Genomic DNA, 20,074 nt, shown 5'->3' on the forward strand with positions numbered 1-20,074 from the left:
TCCCCGCTCCTTTTTTGTATTTTTTTTAATGTTTATTCTTGAGAGAGACAGAGCTTGAGCAGGAGCAGGGGAGGGGCAGAGACAGAGGGAGACACAGAATTTGAAACAGGCTCCAGGCTCTGAGCTGTCAGCACAGAGCCCGACGCGGGGCTCGAACCCACGCACCGCGAGATCATGACCTGAGCCAAAGTCGGACGCTTAACCGACTGAGCCACCCAGGCGCCCCATACCCTCCTTTTTTTTTTAAGCCCCCGAGTAAGCCAGTGAGTCTGGTTTGCAGCCAGGAGGGCGGGGGCCTTGGCACCCCTGGAGTCCTCAGAGGCTCCAGGGGACAGAGCCAGCCTTCCCACCTTGGCGTGTGCATGCAGGGCCCGGTGTGTGGGCACAGAGCCTGCGTAATGGACAGTGCTGTGTGCCTGCAGCCTTCTGGTAGCTCTGAGTCCGGGGCCAGACATTCCGCAGGTTGCCTGGCTCACTTCGTATCACACTGACTTCAGGTCAGAGCCTTCATTCCCGCGGTGCAGTGGATTCTCTCGTTAGATCCCTAAGACAACAATCGGAGGAAGGCAGGGCTGGGCTGTGGCCTCCATTTTACAGATGAGGAAGCTGAGACCCAGAGAGGTAGAAACTGTGGGGCGCTCTGGTCGGTTGGGGGGAGGCACCAAATGTGGGGCATCCCCGTCGGGTGTCACAGGCGGTGAAAGAATTCACCCAAGGCAGAACAAAAGAGAAGTTTATTGAATACATTGCAAGGGAGAGACTGTCTGCCACGAGGTGGTGGGGAGGGGCCATGGTTATAGGGCAGAGTGAGGGATGATGGGGATCTATGGAATTTTCCCTTCTCTGGTGATCTCAGGAACTATGTCTGCTTGTAACTGGTCAGCGAGGGCCTGTGGCTGTTTCCGGGTGGGTCCCTTAATGAGCCTGTTTGCATTCAGCTTGGCTGTCACCCTGGGCCCTTTTGCCTGGATTTAATTTCCATTGCTGAAGCCTGTTGCCTAAAAGGGGTCTCTACAGAAACCGCTTTTTCAAGGTCGCCTGGCTTGACTGGGGTCCTGAGTGCTAGCTCGGGGCCTTTTCCCTTGCTTCCAACCAGACTGATTGTCCCTCCGAGCTTTATGCTAATAAGCTGACTGTGAATATGGCATGTTTTCATTGCCCCCAGTGCGCCACCTTTGTTATTTAAAAAATAAAACAAAAATAAACCCCCATCAAACTGGTTCCATGTAGTCCCTGACATCTGGGGAGTGGACCAGATTTGGCCAGGCCGCGTGGACCCTGCAGGTGTACCCCCCCGGGTAACTACAGAGAGCCCCAAACTCCTCATCTTCCCAGGGTGGAGCGTTTGGGTTGTGGATCTATGGGGCTGAACTTGGCCTCTCCCATGGTGTCAGGAAGTGGATGCTCCATAGCCACACTGATTAAGTGGCCAAAATACACAGCAGTGATCTTGGGACCCGCTGTTCTCTGCCTTCCTGGGAGTTTCCTCCAGCTGCGTATCTGACAACAAAGGGACATTGAGGAGAGAGCGGGGGCCCGGCCCCACGCCAGCCCAGGTCTCCATTAGCTGCCCCCCGGCCCCTGGAGCATGTGGCCACCACTGCACCTGCAGTTGGGATCCAGGTTACCCCAGGTCACCCTGGGACACCTGTGGCTCAGGGCAGTGCCTGGGCTGAGAGCTCACCATGTGGCCCACAGCCTTGGGATTCTCCCGAGCTGGCTTCCTCCCTCTGTGCTGCAAACTCCTCTGTTTCCTCTTTGTTTTTAAAATTACTTGCCCCAAGTCTTTGGCCATTTCTGTCCGTCTGGGGAGCAGGTGAAGCAGGCTGTCCTTGACCTGGGAGCAGGGCTTTGGTGGCCAACCACAAAGCCCACCCACTCTGTTATACCTGAGTTTCACTCGCCACCCTCCTAAAGTCCTCATCACTTCCTGTTGCATGGCTGCAGGACTGCCTCCTCCTAGTTGAGCCTGCAGTCTCAGGGGGTCGTCTTCCTGCAAGCCTGGGCCTAGAACCAACAACTCTCTGGAGCCCTCCCTGTCTTGGTCCTCTGTCTCCTCGACCACCCTGTCCTGGGACGTGCCGACTTTTTAATCTATCAGGTGGCATGGTGGTGTTTATTTAGGCGCCGGGCTCCCTGCTACTGTGCACCCCTCCAAGGCTGAATCAAAGTCTTCCGCTTCCTGTGGCTCTAGAACCCGGTGCAGAGCTGGCGTTTGGGAGTATTTGTAGAGTCTGCATCCCACAGATTGAACTCTTCCACCAACATGGTGCTGCCTTGCTCAGGGCGTGGGTTTGTGGCCAGTGCTGGGCAGAACTGTGACGAAGGGGTCTCAGCCCCAGGCTTCGTTGTCTCGTGCTCGGTGCCCCCACCCAAGGTCCTGGGGGTCCTCCTACCACTGGAGTCATCTTTAACACCCCCCTCATTACCACCGTGGCTTGACCGCTCACCTTGTGCCCTCCCCTGTGAGACCCTGACTACAGTCACTCCAACATCTACTCTCAAGGAACAATCTGCGGTCCAGTCACATTCAAGTTTGAAGCTCAGTCACAGCTTGACGTGCCGCCAATGGTTAGGAACAGAGGCCAAGGCACAGAAACTGTCATGGTGGAATGTGAGACCTGGTGGCCAAGAGGAGAGCCACTCAGGGGAGGTGGTGGCTTTCCTGGTCCCGCAAAGTCCTCAGGGAATGATATTGGGGTAGGACACCCTGTCCTTCCAGGTGACCAACACCTGTGTGGGTGGGATTCGAGGCAAGGCCTGATTGGCTGAGGGCTCCCTGGTGGCCCTAGCTGATTGGATGACCAAAAAGTCCTTCCTCAGCGGGGGCCTGCACCAGGCGCTCCTCTCAGGAGCCATGCCTCCTCAGTGCTGAGCTCTGCCCTGAGATGATGCCCGCTGAGGTCCAGGAGGAGTGGGGGCCGGGAGCCTGTCAGTGCTCAGTAAATATGCCACCAGCGTCTCTGGCTGCTGGGGCACCTCACCAGGAGACAGGGCTCTATTGCCTGTTACCACAAAGAGGCCACGTCATAGCATGGTCTTTCCACGCTCCTTCAAGGTGATGACGGAGTCAGGGATGAGCTCTGGAACCAAAATCAGGGGAATGGACCCCCAGTCCCTAAAGGGATTCACTCCTTGCTTAAACAGCTACCTCCCCTCTCTAGGCCTCAGTTTTCTCATCTGTAAGACGAGGAGCAGAGCTAAAGGCTCTGCTGAGACCCCTGTACCTCATACTCCAGCTGTTCTATGCCATCTCCTTAGGTGAGGAGAAGAGAATGAATGTGAGGACCAAGGAAGCTGGGAAACGGTGGGGGGGGGGGTGTGGTCAGAAGTCAGTGGCAAGAAACCCAAATGTATGGAAATGCTCAGGGCTTATTTAAATGGCCTATTCCCAAGTGTCCCCAGGGGAGCCAGCTGACATCAGTGACAGACGTTCTGAGCAGATAGATGCATCAGTGGTTTTTATTGGTGTTAACGCGGTGACCGGACTGTGCCTGGACTTTAACAGGGCGTGAGGGTGAGGAGAACGTCTTCTCTCACAGTGCTTTCGCTGCAGAAGTTGTGCCTGCCGACAGAAATGAAAGCTTTGTAAGCATCGGGTAGCTTTACCTGGAGTTTTAAGTTGTTAAGAAAAGATGATTGCCGATTTAGGATTCACACGGAATGAGGAAAACACTAGGGTCGTAGCTTCAACCAGTTACTGGAGAACTTGGGTTTCCCGTGAGACAGGTGGCTGGTGTCTGTGAAAAGGTCCCCTGTCAGCTGTTGCTCAGAGTGGCCCTGGTCTCTGGGTCCTCAGTCCGACAGGACTGTGGGGGCATTGAGGCAGCAGCTAGAACTCTAACTGGCCTCTTTCTCCACAAGTCAGCATGGGTCCTCCTTGAGCACAGCCCATTGGTGTCCAGATGGGCTCACTCTTGACTGAGCCACTCTGTAGACTGGATTCAACCTTGTAACAGCTCCAGTAAACTGAGCTCTTACTACAGACAATGACACTGACTGATTCGCTTGTGCAAACTTCACCCTCACAACACATGTGTGAGGAAGTATTACTATGAGTCCTGCGTTATGGGAGAGGAAACTGAGGCACAGAGCACTCTCAGTAAGTGGAAGAACCAAGAGGCACATACAGGTATCTCTGATGCCATAGCCCACGTTGTCCATGGCAGAGTCACAGTTCAAATCTCCCTTGACTTGCCTTCTGCGCCTGAAGTCGGTCAGTGGCTCTTTCCCTTTGGGCTCCCCACTCCCTCCTTTCTAGGGGGGGACACGGGGCTCGTTACTTGAGTCTCTGAGTGTTGGGATCTTCATTTGTTGAAGAAGGCACAGTTCCCTCCCATGATCGCTGAGAATCCCATGTTAATAATGCAACATCTTATGACCATAAATGTGAAAAAGCTTTATAATTGATAAAAAAAAAATTGTAGATATAAGTGACTATCATTACTGTTGTTCCAAGAACCAAGTGCTTCTTGGATCTCGCTGCCTTTGAGCTCTGAGGCTTTGCCTGGTTTTACCTGTTGTCTTCACTGTGGTCTCTTTTGTATTTCACCTGTCTTGCTGCCCTAGCTCTATCTGCAATCATATTTCCTGTTCTCTGCCCCTCGAGCCCTGCCTGCCACCTGCAGTCTGGGATCGTCTGCCCCTCACACACCAAGCCCATCGCCCATGCTGGTTTTGATCTTCTTGTATTTTTAAAAATCTGATGTCCCAACATCTCGCTTCTCTTAAGGTGGATTTCCTCTGGGGTCAACAGACAGGGGAAGAAGGGACACGCAGGGGAAGAAGGGACACGCAAGCCACTGGAGGGTTCAGAAGGCAGCTAATGGCCTCAGGGCCTCAGGGGGGGCCTTGAATACAATCTGTTCCATTTCTAGAAAGTGCAGAAAGTCACAGCCTTTCCTCAGAAAACCTGGAAGGCACAATGTTCTGGCTGATTCGGTCTTGTGTGTGCTTTCCTTCTTCAAATCTACCTGTGAGTGTCTCATCTCCCGGGACCACTCCGCATTTTTAAGGTTCTAGCAATAGCATCTTCTTCTGACACATTTTTAACCACACAGTCCCAGGAGCCAGGCCACAGGTCCATTTCCTGACGGGGCCCTGGGAACTGACTTTAAAATTTTTTTAATGTTTTTAATTATTTTTGAGACAGAGACAGAGCATGAGCAGGGGAGGGGCAGAGAGAGAGGGAGACAGAATCCAAAGCAGGCTTCAGGCTCCGAGCTATCAGCACAGAGCCTGACGCGGGGCTCGAACTCACGGACTGTGACATAATGACCTGAGCCAAAGCGGGACGCTTAACCGACTGAGCCATCCAGGTGCCCCTCTGGGAACTGACTTTAGAGGCTCACTGTCCTCCGAAGGAGGTGGGCAGGGAAGTGCTGGCCGCACCTGTGGCCCGCGGAAGGTTCTCCCCCCCCGGCTTCCTCAGTGCTGTGCTCTCGCTGACAGATCTGTCTTATTCTGCTGACCGCCTGGCTGGGCCAGCCCCTCACAGGGATATGGAGGACCTCACAGGGGTCAGCCAGCCTGAGATGCAGCTGTGAACTCTGCCAACCCGCCCTCCCGGCCTGGGGGAGTCACATTCCCTGAGGCCCGAGTTTAGCAACCTCACTTAACCTCCCAAGCCTCAACACCATCAGTGACCAAGCTCCCAGGATCCCCTTCCACAAAACCACTGCAGGAGGGTTCTGCTGACCGGAATTAGGGTCCTGGCCTTAGCTCTGCCCCACTCAGGTCACTACCCCCACATCCTCTGGCCGCCACAGCAAGTGACGCCGAAAGTCAGGATAAAGATTCCGCAAGTATTGTTAGCCCAGCTCTCTCTTGTCTTACTCAGATTTTATATCTTTTGCTGAAACTACTTTAGTTTTTGTTTATTATCCTGAAATTCAATGATCTTCCCTTCTTTATAATGTAGCTACTCTCTAGCCCATACTTATAACCTGATACTTTCAGAAACTATTTCTTTCTTCTCTTTCTCATTTTGCCCCCTTAGTTTTTCTCGAAGGCAGTGACCTGCATCTGTGTTCTTCTTCTCAGATAGGGCTGAGAACACCCAACAGAAATGCTTTACCTCGTCTGTCAGTTGTTTGCCTACAAAGAAAAGGCCTCAGGTGGGTAGATTGTCTTGGCTTTTCTAGCTGAACGGTGACTGACTTTCTGGAGTGAGTTTCCGTTACGAACACCAATCTCTACCAACACCCTGAGGCACAAGCCAGCAAACATATACATACACTGTTTTCTCCTCTCCCTTTTGGACGGTGATCTTGGCTGCACCCACTTTGGGGAAGGTTGGGTTTATCACGTTGTTGTTCCAAAGAAACTTGACTTTCTCAATGGTTCCAATATCAAGCTTTGCATCAAACTGATTAGAATGGGTAGAGCCTGGTGTGAGAATCCCCCTTGAAATAAAGAAATAGAAACATTCCATGCATAGAAACAAGTTCTAATCACCAGATAAGACCATGCCACTCTTTTCTACTTGAGATTAATGAAATTATTTTTTTTTTAATTAGTTCTCCAATAAAGGATGGAGAAATGGAGAAGCCAGCAGCCTCAAACTATTGCTTGAATGTTGTTTTCTCAAACTCAAGTTAGTTTCTGCTCACAATGTTCTCATAGAAAACTATACAATTCCTTCATATTTTTTTCTGGAAGAGTTATTTGTACAGTAATAAGTTATCCACTTAGTTTAACACAACATGCATGTGTTACTATGCTAATAAGGAAACATGACACCTGGGGGTAATATTATATATATATATATATATATATATATATGTATATATATTAAATATATATATATATTTAATCTATTTTTTAAAACAAACCTATCAAAAGAGAAAAAAACTATTGCCTGGATTTATAATTGAGAAAAGAAAATTGTCAGCAGAAGTCTGAAAGTCACTTTAATATATACAGCAAATAATTTAAAATTACTTGATAAAGAGAAGATAAACATTTCAGTGTGTGGATTTGAAGTCCGTGTATATCATCAAGTGAGATGCGGTGCTAAAAAAGGAAACTTACCTGATGACATCGAATTGGTGAGTGTTTCCCTTATTTCCAAACAAAGCAACTTTGACCTGACCAGTGGCTATTTTTCCAGACAGTGTTATAGAAACTCCATATCTCCAGCCTGCACAGGGGATAGAAAAGATTTCAATTTATTCATGCGCAAAATAGTTGACCCAAATTTCAGAATCCTGTCATCCCTTACACCGAGGCATCAAAGTATAAGAAATCCTACTAATCTACAACTCAAATAGGCTATAAGGAGGGTACGTACCTAGCGGCATTCCCTCTCCAGAGCTACACTGCCCAGTAAAGGGACATTACCCATAGGTGCTGCTTTAAGTTCACACTAAAGAAGATCAAAAATTAATTCCTGAGTCTTACTAGCCACACTTCTAGTGTTAAATTGCCACACGTGGCCACTGGCTACCGTTTTGGGCAACAGGGAGCATTGCCATCATTGCAGAAAGTTGTGTTGTATAACTCCGCTCGAGAGGGACCGCACTATGAGATAAGGTGAAAAGAGAAGGGACAAGGGCTTGTTCCCATGGTAGGAAAAGTAGCTCAAGAAAGTAGTCCTGTGAGAACCTCAAGAGCAGGGACTGTGCTGTACCTGCACATCCCCAGCGCCCCAGGCCGTGTCCGTCATAGAGCAGGGCTCAGCTGTTACCCAGATCTACACCTGCAGTGCCGTGTCAGTGCCCGTGAGGACATCCTGCACACCTATACCCACACGCTCACTCACACACACACATGCGCAGATCCACATCTACACCCACACGCACGCACACATGTACACACGCATGTACTGAAACACACACACGTCATTTGCCTAGCTCCCACTCGTCCTTCACATCCCCGGGGATGCTGTCCCTGTTCCTTCCTCTGGGCAGGGCCAGGTCCTCGGTCCCAGGTTGCCAAGCAGCAAGTCGCCACGCCCAGCACACTGGGGCTGCGCGCTCGGTTTCCGCCTTCTCCCCTGGGTGATGCATTTCCTGCACAGAGCGTCTTGCTCATCCCTGCATCCCTAGTGTCCACATAGTCTGTGGTTCCTACAGAAGTGTCAGTTGAGGAGTATGTGGCTTTCAAATGTTTAATTTGTCGTTTTAAAATATGGGCCAGCATTTCATGCATCACAACACTGGAAGGCTTGATTAACCATTGTCTTAAAATATGTATGTGAGTGTATATATATATATATATATGGTGATATATATATATATGGTGATGAAGGTGTTCTATATCTGGATTGTGGAGGTGGTTACATGACAATTCATCTATCAAAACTCATAGAACTATATACTACAAAGGGTGGATTTTGCTGTCTATAAATTGTACCTCAATAAACCTGACTTTAAAAACTAGATAAGGCATATATTGTATTTATGTCTTTATATAAAAGCAGTGACTTTTAAAAAAAATTTTTTTTAATGTTTACTTATTTTTGAGAGGGAGAGAGAGGCAGAACATGAGCAGGGGAGGGCCAGAGAGAGAGGGAGACACAGAATCTGAAACAGGCTCCAGGCTCTGAGCTGTCAGTACAGAGCCTGATGCGGGACTCGAACCCACAGACCATGAGATTGTGACCTGAGCCGAAGTCAAATGCCCAACTGACTGGGCCGCCCAGCCGCCCCAACACAGGGCCTTTTTTTAAAGTGCAACTTCTTAGGGAACAATCACAGGGAAGGTTGGCACAGAGTGGCCCAAATGTGCCCTATCTCTACCCTATGACCTAGACGAGTCAGCAGATTTTTGAAAGAAATCACTCCTTCCTGATTCCCGCCCACCCTCCACCAGAGACGGACCCCTACATGGGGCTTCGGGGACACAGGCACAGAGAAGGAGAAGTGGGGAGATAGGAACTGGACTTCTTAAAGGGCCCAGACCAGCGAAGAGCTGGTACCAAATAAATGTTTGATAAAGGAATAGAAGAAGTCGTGTGCATGACACAGCCTTAAAAAAAGAAAAGAACAGTGCACTGTGGAGTGGAAAGAGTTCAGTGGTAAAAATTGCCACAGAGATGTGCAAGTCACGATTTCTCATGAATTGTGCTCCCATTCATTCCACTCATTTCATGGCATAGACACAGAAAGGAAGAAATGCAGGCTCTTTGTAAATCCTCAGCTGAGTCTTAAATGGGATAGTTTGGTAGATGTGGCCCTCTGCTAAGATGGTCAGGATGTGCTCACAAATACTCCAGGGGAGAGATAAGTCTTTCTTGTATAATGGAAGCTAAACTTTCTCGACGTGGGTGAGAAGGGTCAAATTACAACTCACGAGCAAAATTGCTGGAGTCTCCTGTGTTCAGGAAGAATTTCTGTGGCTCGCCGCTCGTCCTGCCAGCAAATTTATCAGCATAGTGGCCCATCTGTGGGCAGCCTTCATCCGGGCAGGGGAAGCACTTGTTCTAAGAAGAGACAGATCAAGCCATAAGGTGTGAATTTGCCTTTTTATGACCCACACATCTGGGGGAGCACTTCTCCTACCATCTGAGTTTCCTCGCTTGTAACAGGAAGGAGATTGGGAAAGAGGATTTCCAAATTTCCTTCACCAAGGCTGGGACTCCCAAGCCTCTTGCACATCACGATGGAAAATACTGATTCCTGGGCTCCAGGATAGGTCAATTACACCTTCCATCACGTGATGTGCTGCTACGTGGTTAACAGCCAAACTCTGGGACAAAAAGCCCTGACTGTATGTAGCATTTGCCACTGCCTGTGGTATAAATCTGGCTGTGCCCAATTCCAGAGGCCCAACCCCCCAGCCTGGCATCTAGAACTCCAGCGTGCGCCTTTCCTTCTCTCTGGCATAGGACTTCTTCTCTCCTACGTTCTGCCGCCGTTGCTCTGCCCTGTTCTTCCTCCTAAATGCTATGCAGATTCAAACAACACCTTCTGCAGGAAAGTTTTCTAGATCATTGAAAGGATTATTCTGATTTCCCAGCGTCTTCCTCACCCACATGACTCATCTAGAATTTTAGTCACCTCCTGCCTAACCTTTTCTCCCCCTCTGCTTCACAGGATCATAAACTCTGAGGGCCCATGCAAAACAAGTAAGAGATGGTCAGAAACTGGTGAGAGGGTGCTGCAAATCCCAAACATAGCGGACAACCGTCCCACCGAGGGACTCAAGGGATAATAGCTTACAGACTCAAAGGCCTTGTAGGAAGCGCAGGGGTAGGAAGCGAACCCATCAGGGTTGAGGATGCTCTCCGAGTAATACTTGTAACTTCTCAGGTGATTGCAAGCCACAAAATCCCGAGTCCCTGGGGAAACAAATGTAGTCCCGAGTCTACATACGTGGTCTGGGGAGCTGACGGCTTCTGTCTCTCCAAGGGGAGAGGTTCCAAAGTGGGGCCATACTTGGAGACATGTAAGATCGGGCCAACTTAAGGTAAGTCCAAAATAAATGCCAGTGAACACAGAGAGGCTGCTTTCTGTGAGCGAGGCAGTGTTCCGAGTCCTTTACGTGCGTTGTTCCTGTGAACAATGCCTTTCTAGGCGGTAGGTACCAGACCATTTCTAAGTACGGGCGATACACAGATTACAGCCTCAGATGTACGGATTGCAGCCAGTAAGTGGCAGAACTGGTAATTAAACCCAAGCCCGTCTGGTGCTTGAGCCTATGCTGCTAACCATTGTGCCTTCCTGTGTCCCAGGCACTAGGCTAGAGGTCCTTGAAGACACAGCCAGATGTGAGGTGACCTCCTAGACATGATGAAACCAGAGCACGGACATTTTCATGCTGTGTTTAGGCAAATAACAAGGAGGCTCGGGTCGCTTGAGTTGGCTCTTTTTTTTTCTTTCTTAATAACTTTCCTTGGCCCCCACAGCTCCTGCCAGGTGACAGAGGTCACAGTATACCTTCTAGATATGACCCAAACTTGCTTGGCTATGACTGAGAGAGAGTTTGGGCTACCCTTTCCATGGAAACTCTCATAAGAGACAAACACATACATCTGCATTCTTAATGTTTGCTTCGATGTCATACATCCCTGCCATTTTGATCGAATTCAGTAAGAATCTTTACTCGTTAGATTTGGTCAGACCACTAACAGTTTAAACCTGTGTGGTTCCAAGTGATGAGCTGGGCTGAAAAATTCACTTCTATGTTGTCCTTTTCACCTCATCAGACCCAAAATCTGTCGCTGAAGGATGACCTTCAGCCCAGGTGTGCTCCATCAGTGGTGAAGAAGAACCCCAAATAGCACTCTCTCTGCTTTACCTTTCCTACCAGTGACTGTTTCTCATCCTGACCCAACATACAGGGGTGGTGACTCTCATTGGGCAAATGGCTCTGCCGTGGAAATGATCGGGGAGCGTTGTCATTTTGGCTAAGGTATTGAGCAATACTGTACGTGAACTGGAGCTGTATCATTGACTCCCAAGGGGGGACTGGCAGAAAAATTCTCTTAGGATGTTTACTTTCATGGCATGTCTTGTCTTTGTTAGGTAGCTGCCAACTGATTGGTGGAGTTTTGACCAATGGCTTTGAGCAATTTTGTCGTTCTTTGTGGCTTGCACAGTCCAGGACACCCACGACGGTGTTTTAAGGAAGTGCAAAACCAGTAGAGCGGAGATACGACAAGTAGTCTGTAGCTATATTTTTTCAGAAATAAGGTCTAGAAGGAGAAATTGTTTTAAAGAGCAGTTTCATTTTTGAGATTTGCTCTGGGAAGATACTGCTCCCCCCAGGGAAGTGATGCCTCGCTCTGCTCTGGCTTTACCTTCCCAGATGCCATCGAGGTCCACGATCTGTGACAGGGCATTCTTCTTGCATCCTGGCATTTCCTCCCCTCCGTTGGGGAAGAAGTCGAGGTGACCTAACAGCTGTTTTGTTCCAAAACCTGAAACGTTTGGAATAGCAATGAGTTCTTCATAATGCAGGGTTATGCATCTTGGTTACAACACAACTGCGCATGCTTGCAGCTAAAGCGTCATTGGGCTCACCCAGGAATGGGATCAGGGGTGCTGCATCTGTATGGATCACATCAACAAAGTCAGCATCAGAGGGATCGAGCCGAACCTCTTCAGGAGTACCCTGGAAGCTTGCTTCTACAGGATCCAACCCTAAAAGAGATGATCAGTGCTGCAGAATAGTAGGCCTGGCTGTAGGTGCCAGCAGGACCAAGGCGTACAGTTGCTCAGGCTGTGCATTGCTCAACTCGAGGGGTGCCATACTCTGAAGTCATGCAGTGCCATGGCCCTGCATATTGAATACGGGGACCTAGAGTTTCAACGTTGCTCATTAGAGAAGGGCTCCAGTGGCGTGGATAAAGAAGGGTAGATAAGCTAAGAGATTTAAATTTGTCTGACCAAGGATTTTTTTTCACATTATTTTCTCCTATGTACTTGGCAGATCTTTCTTCTTTAACATTCTTTTTCCTCTTCTCAAGTTTGAAGAAAAAAGGGATAGAGTAGCATGATATCATATTTATGAACACAGATTCTGGAACTAGGCAGCCTGACTCTAAATTCCTACTCAGCTATTTCTTGGGCAAGTTGCATGACCTTGGGCGAGTTGCTCAACCTATTTCTTGTGCCTCAGTTCCCCCGTTTATAAAATCTGGGTAATGATATGGTTACAATAAGATGAAATGAGATAATGTATATAGCTTTTAGCACAGTGGCTGGCATACCATCATGAGTGTATCAGTAAAATATTGATTACTATTATTTCCTCTTGACTATACTTCCTTCCTGGCAGGGCTCCTGAATTTGTCAATAGTTCTTTGAAGGTTTGGGCAGAGCAGCTGGCCAGAAAAGCCCCGGGGATAACTGTCTGTTGAAAATGAAAGGGAGAGCTCTTAGACAGCAGAGGCTTTCTCGAGCCACGCGGCAGTCTAACTGGGTTAGAATCTCAGCCCCACCACTCATTTATTGCGTGATTTAGGGCAAGTTATCCAGTTTCCTGAGCCTGTTTCTTCAGTTCTGGGGATTCAGTGAAGAAATGTAAGGCACTTTACATAGTATTTGGGCTAAGCAAGCACTTAATCTATGCTTACTATAATAGTAATCATAGCATTACATTATTATGATTCTATTATATAATGTATGTTGTTGTCGTTGTTGTTGTTACAAAGTGAAGGCTTTGCTTGGCTTGCAAGAGTGATCTGCACCACTGGTGGCTGGGTTTCTCCTACCAATAGAGGCTCTGGAAGCATGATTTTCATGTTCCACTCTGCCTTTGAGTTCAAAGAGAAGGGGGAAGGGAATAACAGTGTGCATTCTTAATTACATTTGCACACGCTCACATGGGCCTTCGTCTCCATTTTCCTGGCTGCCCAGTCCTGCTGAACGACCCACACTGCCAAGAAACATGGATCTAAGGAGGAGGAATGGAGACAGACAAGAGAAGCAAGGGGAAGCAAAGGGGGGTGAACAAAAGCACCACCTCCCCTTCCAGAAAGATGGGCTTCCTGGGGGCTTCCTAGGGGCTTCCTGGGGGCTTCCTAAAATGTTCTGTGCAGAGCATTTTGGGGACAGACTACTTCGGGCCAGCTTCTGGCTGGTCGGCAGGCTTGCACCACGTTCTGGGGTCACTGGGGACAAAACCCGGGGCCCTGCCCCTTGGGCCTTACCTGTAATTCTGCCCAGGCCTGGAGTCCTGCTCCCAGCCTCTCCCGCCGCGTGGGCTCCCAGGCTGTGGCCGATGAGGTGGACTTGGGAAGGAGAGTAGCTATAGTTTGTCTGGAGAGGGAAGAGTGCATTTTCAGGACATTTTTGTGCGGTGGTGTTTTGTTTTGTTTGTTTTGTTTTGTTTTGTTTTACATGTGTGGTTTTTGTAACACGTAAACCTAATGTCATTACCCCTCTGTTGAAAACCTTCTGTGGCTCCCACTGCCCTCAGGATCAAGTCCAAATTCATTACGAGGGTTTCAGACTTTTCCTGACTCAACACCCATTTTTCTAGATTCTTCTCTAGCCAAACCCTATGCAGGATTTCCGGGCCCTCGGATACATCATATTCCCTCATCTGTGGGTCTGATGATGTTGCTGTCCACTCCCCAACCATTTGTCCAGCTCACATGACACAGCCTAGCCACCAGCTCTCAACTTAGATGTCTCTCCCCGGGAGACATCCTTCATCACGCCCCCAGTCCCCCAGCCCGGATTAAACGGTGCCCCCGCATGTGCTCCCAATTAAGCCCTATAGTCCCCCCATTAGAACCCTGACCATCCTCTACTCTCGTTTCAAGTGTTCACCATGAGCTCCTCCAGGGCCTGGGACCTCACCGTCCTCTTGACCTCTTAGCAGAGTTCCTGACACTGTGCCCCCCAAATATTGGATGAATAAATGGCATACAGCTATGAGTGTTTGCACGTGTAGGTCTCAGAGACGTTCGCCCATGTATACTCGTTGATCTTCAGAACCTCTAGGACAAACATCACAGGTTTTAATTTCTGCAGGGGTGCAGAAGTAGTTAGAACCGATCGGTTCTTTTGTGGACCCTTTCACTATAAGACAGAAACAGCTCGGGCCTTTATCTGGGATAGAATATAGGGTCATGAAGAGTTAGCGACTTCACCGAAAGAATTCAAGACTCCAAGTTAGCCAGAATGAAAGACCCGGGTAGGAAGAAACAGCTGAATTGACGGTGGCAAACGAAATTCTCTGCCATCAACAGGGCCACCGACAGGGCCGTGGCGTTGGTACCTGCCAATCGCACCTGCTGCCCTCGGGTTCCATTTGGTGCTCCTTGCGAATGCCTTGTTTGCCCCACACAGAGACCACCCGGTGTAGTGGGGGGCCCCTGGCACTAGACAGCTCTTGTATTCCCCTGTGCTATGATTCTGGGGGACAAACTCCTTGACCTCTCTGGGCCTTAGTTTTCACATCTGTCAATGGAAGATGTTCATAAACATCCTTAGTTTTCACATCTGTCAACGGAAGATGCCTCCTAAGTGTTAGCTATTACTGATTTTTCTTCCACTGCCGTGTCCTTATTAAGGCAAATTTCAGCGTTTTAGAAGTGAGATTCCGAGACAAATACAATTCTTTCTATTTCTTGTCAAAAGCTATAACTCTCAGCTGCATCTTTAGCCGACAGAGACCCGGGGGCGCCGCCTGCCTCCCCAGCAGCCCGGCCGGCGGACTCACCGAGAGCACGCTGATCATCTGGGCCACCTGGGCACCCACCACCCGCACGTTGTTGGCGGCCTGTGTGTACGTGGTCTGGGAGCCTTTCTTCCAGTCCACGCAGATGCAGTTCACCTCCTCCACCGCGAACATGTTCTGGTGTTGGAAAGACACCAGGATGTTATCATCGGGGCGCGCAAAACCCCGTCTAACCAGGGCTCCGCAATGGTGACTCACAGTTACTACTGGTCGTTCTGTCTTTTCCTCGCTGGGGCGCTGAGACAAACTGGGCTTTGTTAGGAACCTTGTTGTCGAGTCGGAGTCATCCCTCAGGGTAAAGGCGATGGGCAAGGCAAACCTATTCCCTCTCTAGCTTGCAGGTTAATTCAAAGCTGGCCGCTCTCTGGTTTTCTTTGACCAAATTCGGTAAAGTTGATTAGGTATGTGGGGGAGCAACTGCATCCTTAGAAGAGCCCTGTTTTGAAGAGGAAAGGTCTCCAGTGCCCTCTCTGATGGCCAGTGTCCAAATGACCTTGTGGATTTGACCTCCAGCCCTCCTCTTGGCCTCTTGACATCCCTGCCAATAACCGGACTTGCCTTCACCCCTGCCTGCTGGGTATTTACTAAGCGTCTACAGTCAGGATAGCACAGTATTTCATGGAGGAAACACACACCGCAGATATTTGAAAAATAAAACTGCAGCTGACTTAAAAAGAGATTGAAGAATTCTGAAAACTTCTAGGAGGTCAAGGAAATGGATGGCGCCTTAGACGTTCTGCCAGGTAGTACATAGGCCAGCTTGAGTTGAAAACGGTTCTATAAATTTAAAGCCCACTTCAAATTTGTCACATCTATGATACTAATATGTGTGATCACGCACACAGAGATACCAAGAGTTTTTTCTCAGGACCTTTATTTTTAAAACAACCCTGAGGAATCTCTTACAGCCCTGAGGAATTTGGAGTATAAACTGTATCTTACACTGTAAGATACAGTTTATAGTTGTTCTGATGGGACAGAAGAGTTAAATGCCTGGCAAATCAAGGCCAAATGCAGAATGACTTTAATTTTCTAGGTTTGTAACTTCTCCCGTTGACAAGATAAGTCAGAATTATTAATGTGTGTGTGGAGGACAGGCTGCTCGGGTAAACTCTTAGGCATCAGAAAAATGGATGGAATCAGTATCTATGTAAAAAGAAAGGGTGACGGTGTATTATTATGTGTTTGTGTGTGTATGCCTGTGCACGTGTGTGTGCGTGTGTGTGCACGTGCGTGTTCTTCTGTTGTCTGTCCTTCTAGCCAATAGACGCTATGTTACATATAGTTTTGACACTTTCTATTCTGTAATTCGGTCTCCTGGTGCACCTTAGTTCTCCATTTCCCAAATAAATGGTTGTAGCAACACATCATCGCAGGGACGTGGGAGAGACTTGGACAAAAAGAACACAATCCCTCATGCGCAGGAACACAAAGTGCCCTCACTCAAAACGGAAGCAGACCTTTGGCTTTGATTTAGCCAGAAATAAGATGGTGCAGGTGTTTGCCCACATAGCCAAGGCCACTGCTCCAGGCTACAGATGGCGTCCGGAAATGTGGACGTGAATTCTTACTATCTTAAAGAGATAGTATTTTAATTGCCTGAAGTTAACTTGTGTGTAGGGATTTCCTGTCTCCAAGCTTATCTACTGTGCTTTCTGGAAGGCTTGCTGCCGGGGACAGGGCAGACCATGGGGCTGGGAGCCGGCCCTACCTTGCACATCTCCAGAAGCCAGTTCTCTTCTCCCTTGTCTATGAAGCCGTGGATGATGAACCGGGTCTTCCTGTTTGTTTGAAAATTTGATGCTTCAATTGTTGACGGGTCAGAGGGAAGGAGAGTCTGTGACAAAAGCAGAAAGGGGTTGCATGTTTTTGTAGCCTGGCCATTCAGGCCTGCCTCTCCTTCTCCATTTCTGCTTGTTCTGATGCCTTAATCTTTCAAACCTTAGCACAAAAGTCACCTCTTCCAGGAAGCCCACCCTGACTCTCATTTTCCTGCCTGCACTGATCACTCCGACCCCGGCCAGTCAGGAATTACTGTCTCCACTGGGGCTGAATCGTAGCCCACAGTCTTACCTCCACAGGGTTCTTGGTAGACGGGAAGCTTTGCCCCAGACCAGAATCACATAACCAGTTAGAGGTTCCGGCAAATGTGAACCATTCATTCATTGGAGCCAACATTTTACAGAAAACCTACTCTGTGTGGGTCTGGCTAGGCCTGGAGGGCGGGGGCAGCTGGAGGGATAAAGTGGGACAGAGCATGGTGGAGGAGGAGGGGACAGACACAAGAACCTTCTAGTCTGCGGGGTGGGCACAACCCCTCTCCCAGTCGCAATGATGTTGAAACGACAAAGTCTCACCTGAAAGCTGTTTGGGTTCTCATTGGTGTAGAGCAGGAAGCGGGTGCCGATTTTCTCGGGGCTCCAGGGGAGAACTTTCAGGGGCCTGGCTGCAGTCCCGGCCCAGGGCTCCGAGTCGGAGAAGCACCCGATATGTTCATAGCAAATTTCCTTTGCTGTAGAGAAAGGACGAATGTGCTCACGGCTTAGCTCCCCAGGCTGGGCTCCGGGGTGGGAGGGTGGGGGGTGTGGTGTTTCAGCTTCTCAGGTCCTCACTGCTCTGCCCGGAGACAGTCTGAAGAATGGAGACACCTGCCTCTCCCCACCCACTCTCTCCTTACCCCCAGTGCCACCTTCTGGTCAGCCATAGAGTCACCAGCTGTGCCGCCGCTTAGAACCACCATCAAAACTTAGAAGTTCTGTGTCCCATCCCCAGCTCTTCAGATACACTTATTCGACTAACGTGATAACACGCACTGATAAGTCAATCTGTTAACCCAGGCAGGTGTTTAATGCTTTACCTACGAGAGTCTAGTCTAAAGTACCTGGACGTGAAGACAGGCCGGTGGAGAGATGCTCTGAAGTGGGGTCCCCTCAAACTGCCTTGTCTCCCAGGCAGAGTGTTGACCACCTCCACCCCCACCCCGCCCCCACCCCCGACCCCACGGCTCTCTGGACCGTCAGAGTTGTCTGGAACCACTCACTGCCGTGGGTAAGGCTTTCTCTGGCCGGTGCTGAGATGCTGCATTTAAGCCCTTCCCGTGGGGCAGGTGTGATGGTTTCCTACCTGTGACTGCTCCCAGCAGCAAAAGTGCGACTGTCCACATGTTCACCATCTGCAATAAATCCAGACATTCTCAGCCTCACCAAACCTAACCAGAGCAACGAGCACAGACTTGGAGGAAGTCAGGTCTGGCTGCTTCAACAGCCGGCGGGAGGAAGGCCAAGGTAACTTACCCTGTGGGATGTTCCAGGCGTCCCTCCCTCTCCATCTAGTACCCAGGCTGGTTTTTTTTTTTTTATACCGGAGCCTTATCATTTGGACCCTGCTTCAAGGAAACGGCAGGTGATAATAGAACATGCTGTGTGCACTTAATATTTTAATCTGCACAAATACACAAAACAAGATTAATTATAGTAGTCAAACCTTCCTACAAGTCTGGGAAGATGAAGGAATGCTTGATTACAAGGGGGTGAAAATTCCCCTCACTTTGTACCCGCGTACCTGTGCATGTAATTATGAGCCTAGTGGGCCCCACTTTCCAATTTTCTATTTTATCACCAAGTAGTTTACAAGTCCCAGGAAGGACACAGCAGCAAACTCTAATAATGGAGGGTAGTATTCGTCAATTAGAATAAATGGAAATGCTCCCCCCGCTCCCGCCCTCATATAGCTGAAATAAAGGGAAATTCTGATCAAGAACTCCCTTTCTGTCTCCCTGTCTCTTTGTCTCTCTCTACTGATCTCCCTGTCTCTGGCAGTCTAATACCCGAGTGCATGAGTTTTGGAGACGGATTCAGCACCCTCCACGGTAGCCTATGAACGCAGTCCCGCATTAACTGCCTGTTCCAGCTATCAAGTCCTAGGTAATGAATCAATGCAAAATATAATGGTTTCAAACAACAGAAGTTTATTACAAAATTTTGAAGAGCTAGGTTCAGGAGCCTCTAAAAGCCCACGTCATCAGACCGTGTCATGTCTACAGAGTTTCCCCAGACTCTCCGAAGTTTGCACACCTGTCCTATGAGACTAGGCCCCTGTGAGGCCATCATGAATGACCCACAGACCCGTGCATCTGTGAACAGCCCCGCCAGTTCACACAAGAGGCAGATAAGCCTTCACAGCGCAAACACCACTGGTGCCCTACTCTACTCCCGAGTCGAATATGCCTCAATGTCAAAATTCATGCTCTTTGTGAATAGCCAAAATGCTGGAAGACAGGTTGAAGGGCCTTCCTGTTGAAATGTAAAAGACTTTCTCTGGGGTCATAAAGAATAGGAGCCAATAGTTACTGAGGCTTGCTACGTGTAGTCAGAGCCTTTTACGTGTATTACCTCATTTAAGCCTTACAACAACCTCATGAAGTGGGAACCATTATTTGCCCACCCCCCGCCCCGCCTTTATGAGTGTGGAAACTGAGGCATGGAGCGATAAATGAATTGCTTCATTCTGATAAAGCCACACAGGAAATGAGTGACGAGATGGGATTCGGATTCAGACCATACAAAGCAAAATAAGGAGTTGTTGAATATTTGGTGAATCTGAGCAAGTTGTCTGTCAATCTGTTGAGCATCATTCACATAGACTAAGGGAAACACTTACAGAGAATAAGTTGAAATAGAAAATAAACTGTCCCCCAAAATGTCAGACTTGAGTTGTACGACTGGCCTAAGTGATGAGATGTTTAAACTTTGGAAGTCTGCTCATATGGTCTGGAAAGATGCAATTTACAGACTGTGGTGAAGTCAAAGGCATTTATGCTTTTCTTTGACACTGCGGTGAGAAGATTTGTGAGAATCTAAAGGTGGATGAATAGGTACATTAGTTGGTGGATGTCAGGTGACCTTGTCTGCTTCCTGGACCTCTTCTCTTGCAGCTGTTC

General features: G+C 48.8%; 1 protein-coding gene across 1 annotated transcript; it reads right to left on the reverse strand.

Moving 5' to 3' along the window:
* Window positions 1-3,444: 3,444 nt before the first annotated feature.
* Window positions 3,445-18,514, reverse strand: PNLIPRP1 (pancreatic lipase related protein 1). Its single transcript, XM_030335082.1, has 13 exons — window positions 18,429-18,514; window positions 18,259-18,307; window positions 17,493-17,647; window positions 16,847-16,972; window positions 15,118-15,252; window positions 13,598-13,706; window positions 11,967-12,086; window positions 11,744-11,863; window positions 10,164-10,282; window positions 9,295-9,424; window positions 7,033-7,141; window positions 6,237-6,404; window positions 3,445-3,565 (listed from the first exon to the last, which is right to left on the reverse strand). The coding sequence occupies exons 2-13, from the start codon at window positions 18,305-18,307 to the stop codon at window positions 3,502-3,504; spliced, it is 1,404 nt and encodes a 467-aa protein (XP_030190942.1). The 5' UTR covers window positions 18,429-18,514; the 3' UTR covers window positions 3,445-3,501.
* Between the last annotated feature and the right edge of the window lie 1,560 nt (window positions 18,515-20,074).

Source organism: Lynx canadensis, chromosome D2, assembly GCF_007474595.2.
Source record: "Lynx canadensis isolate LIC74 chromosome D2, mLynCan4.pri.v2, whole genome shotgun sequence".
Lineage (NCBI taxonomy): Eukaryota > Metazoa > Chordata > Mammalia > Carnivora > Felidae > Lynx > Lynx canadensis.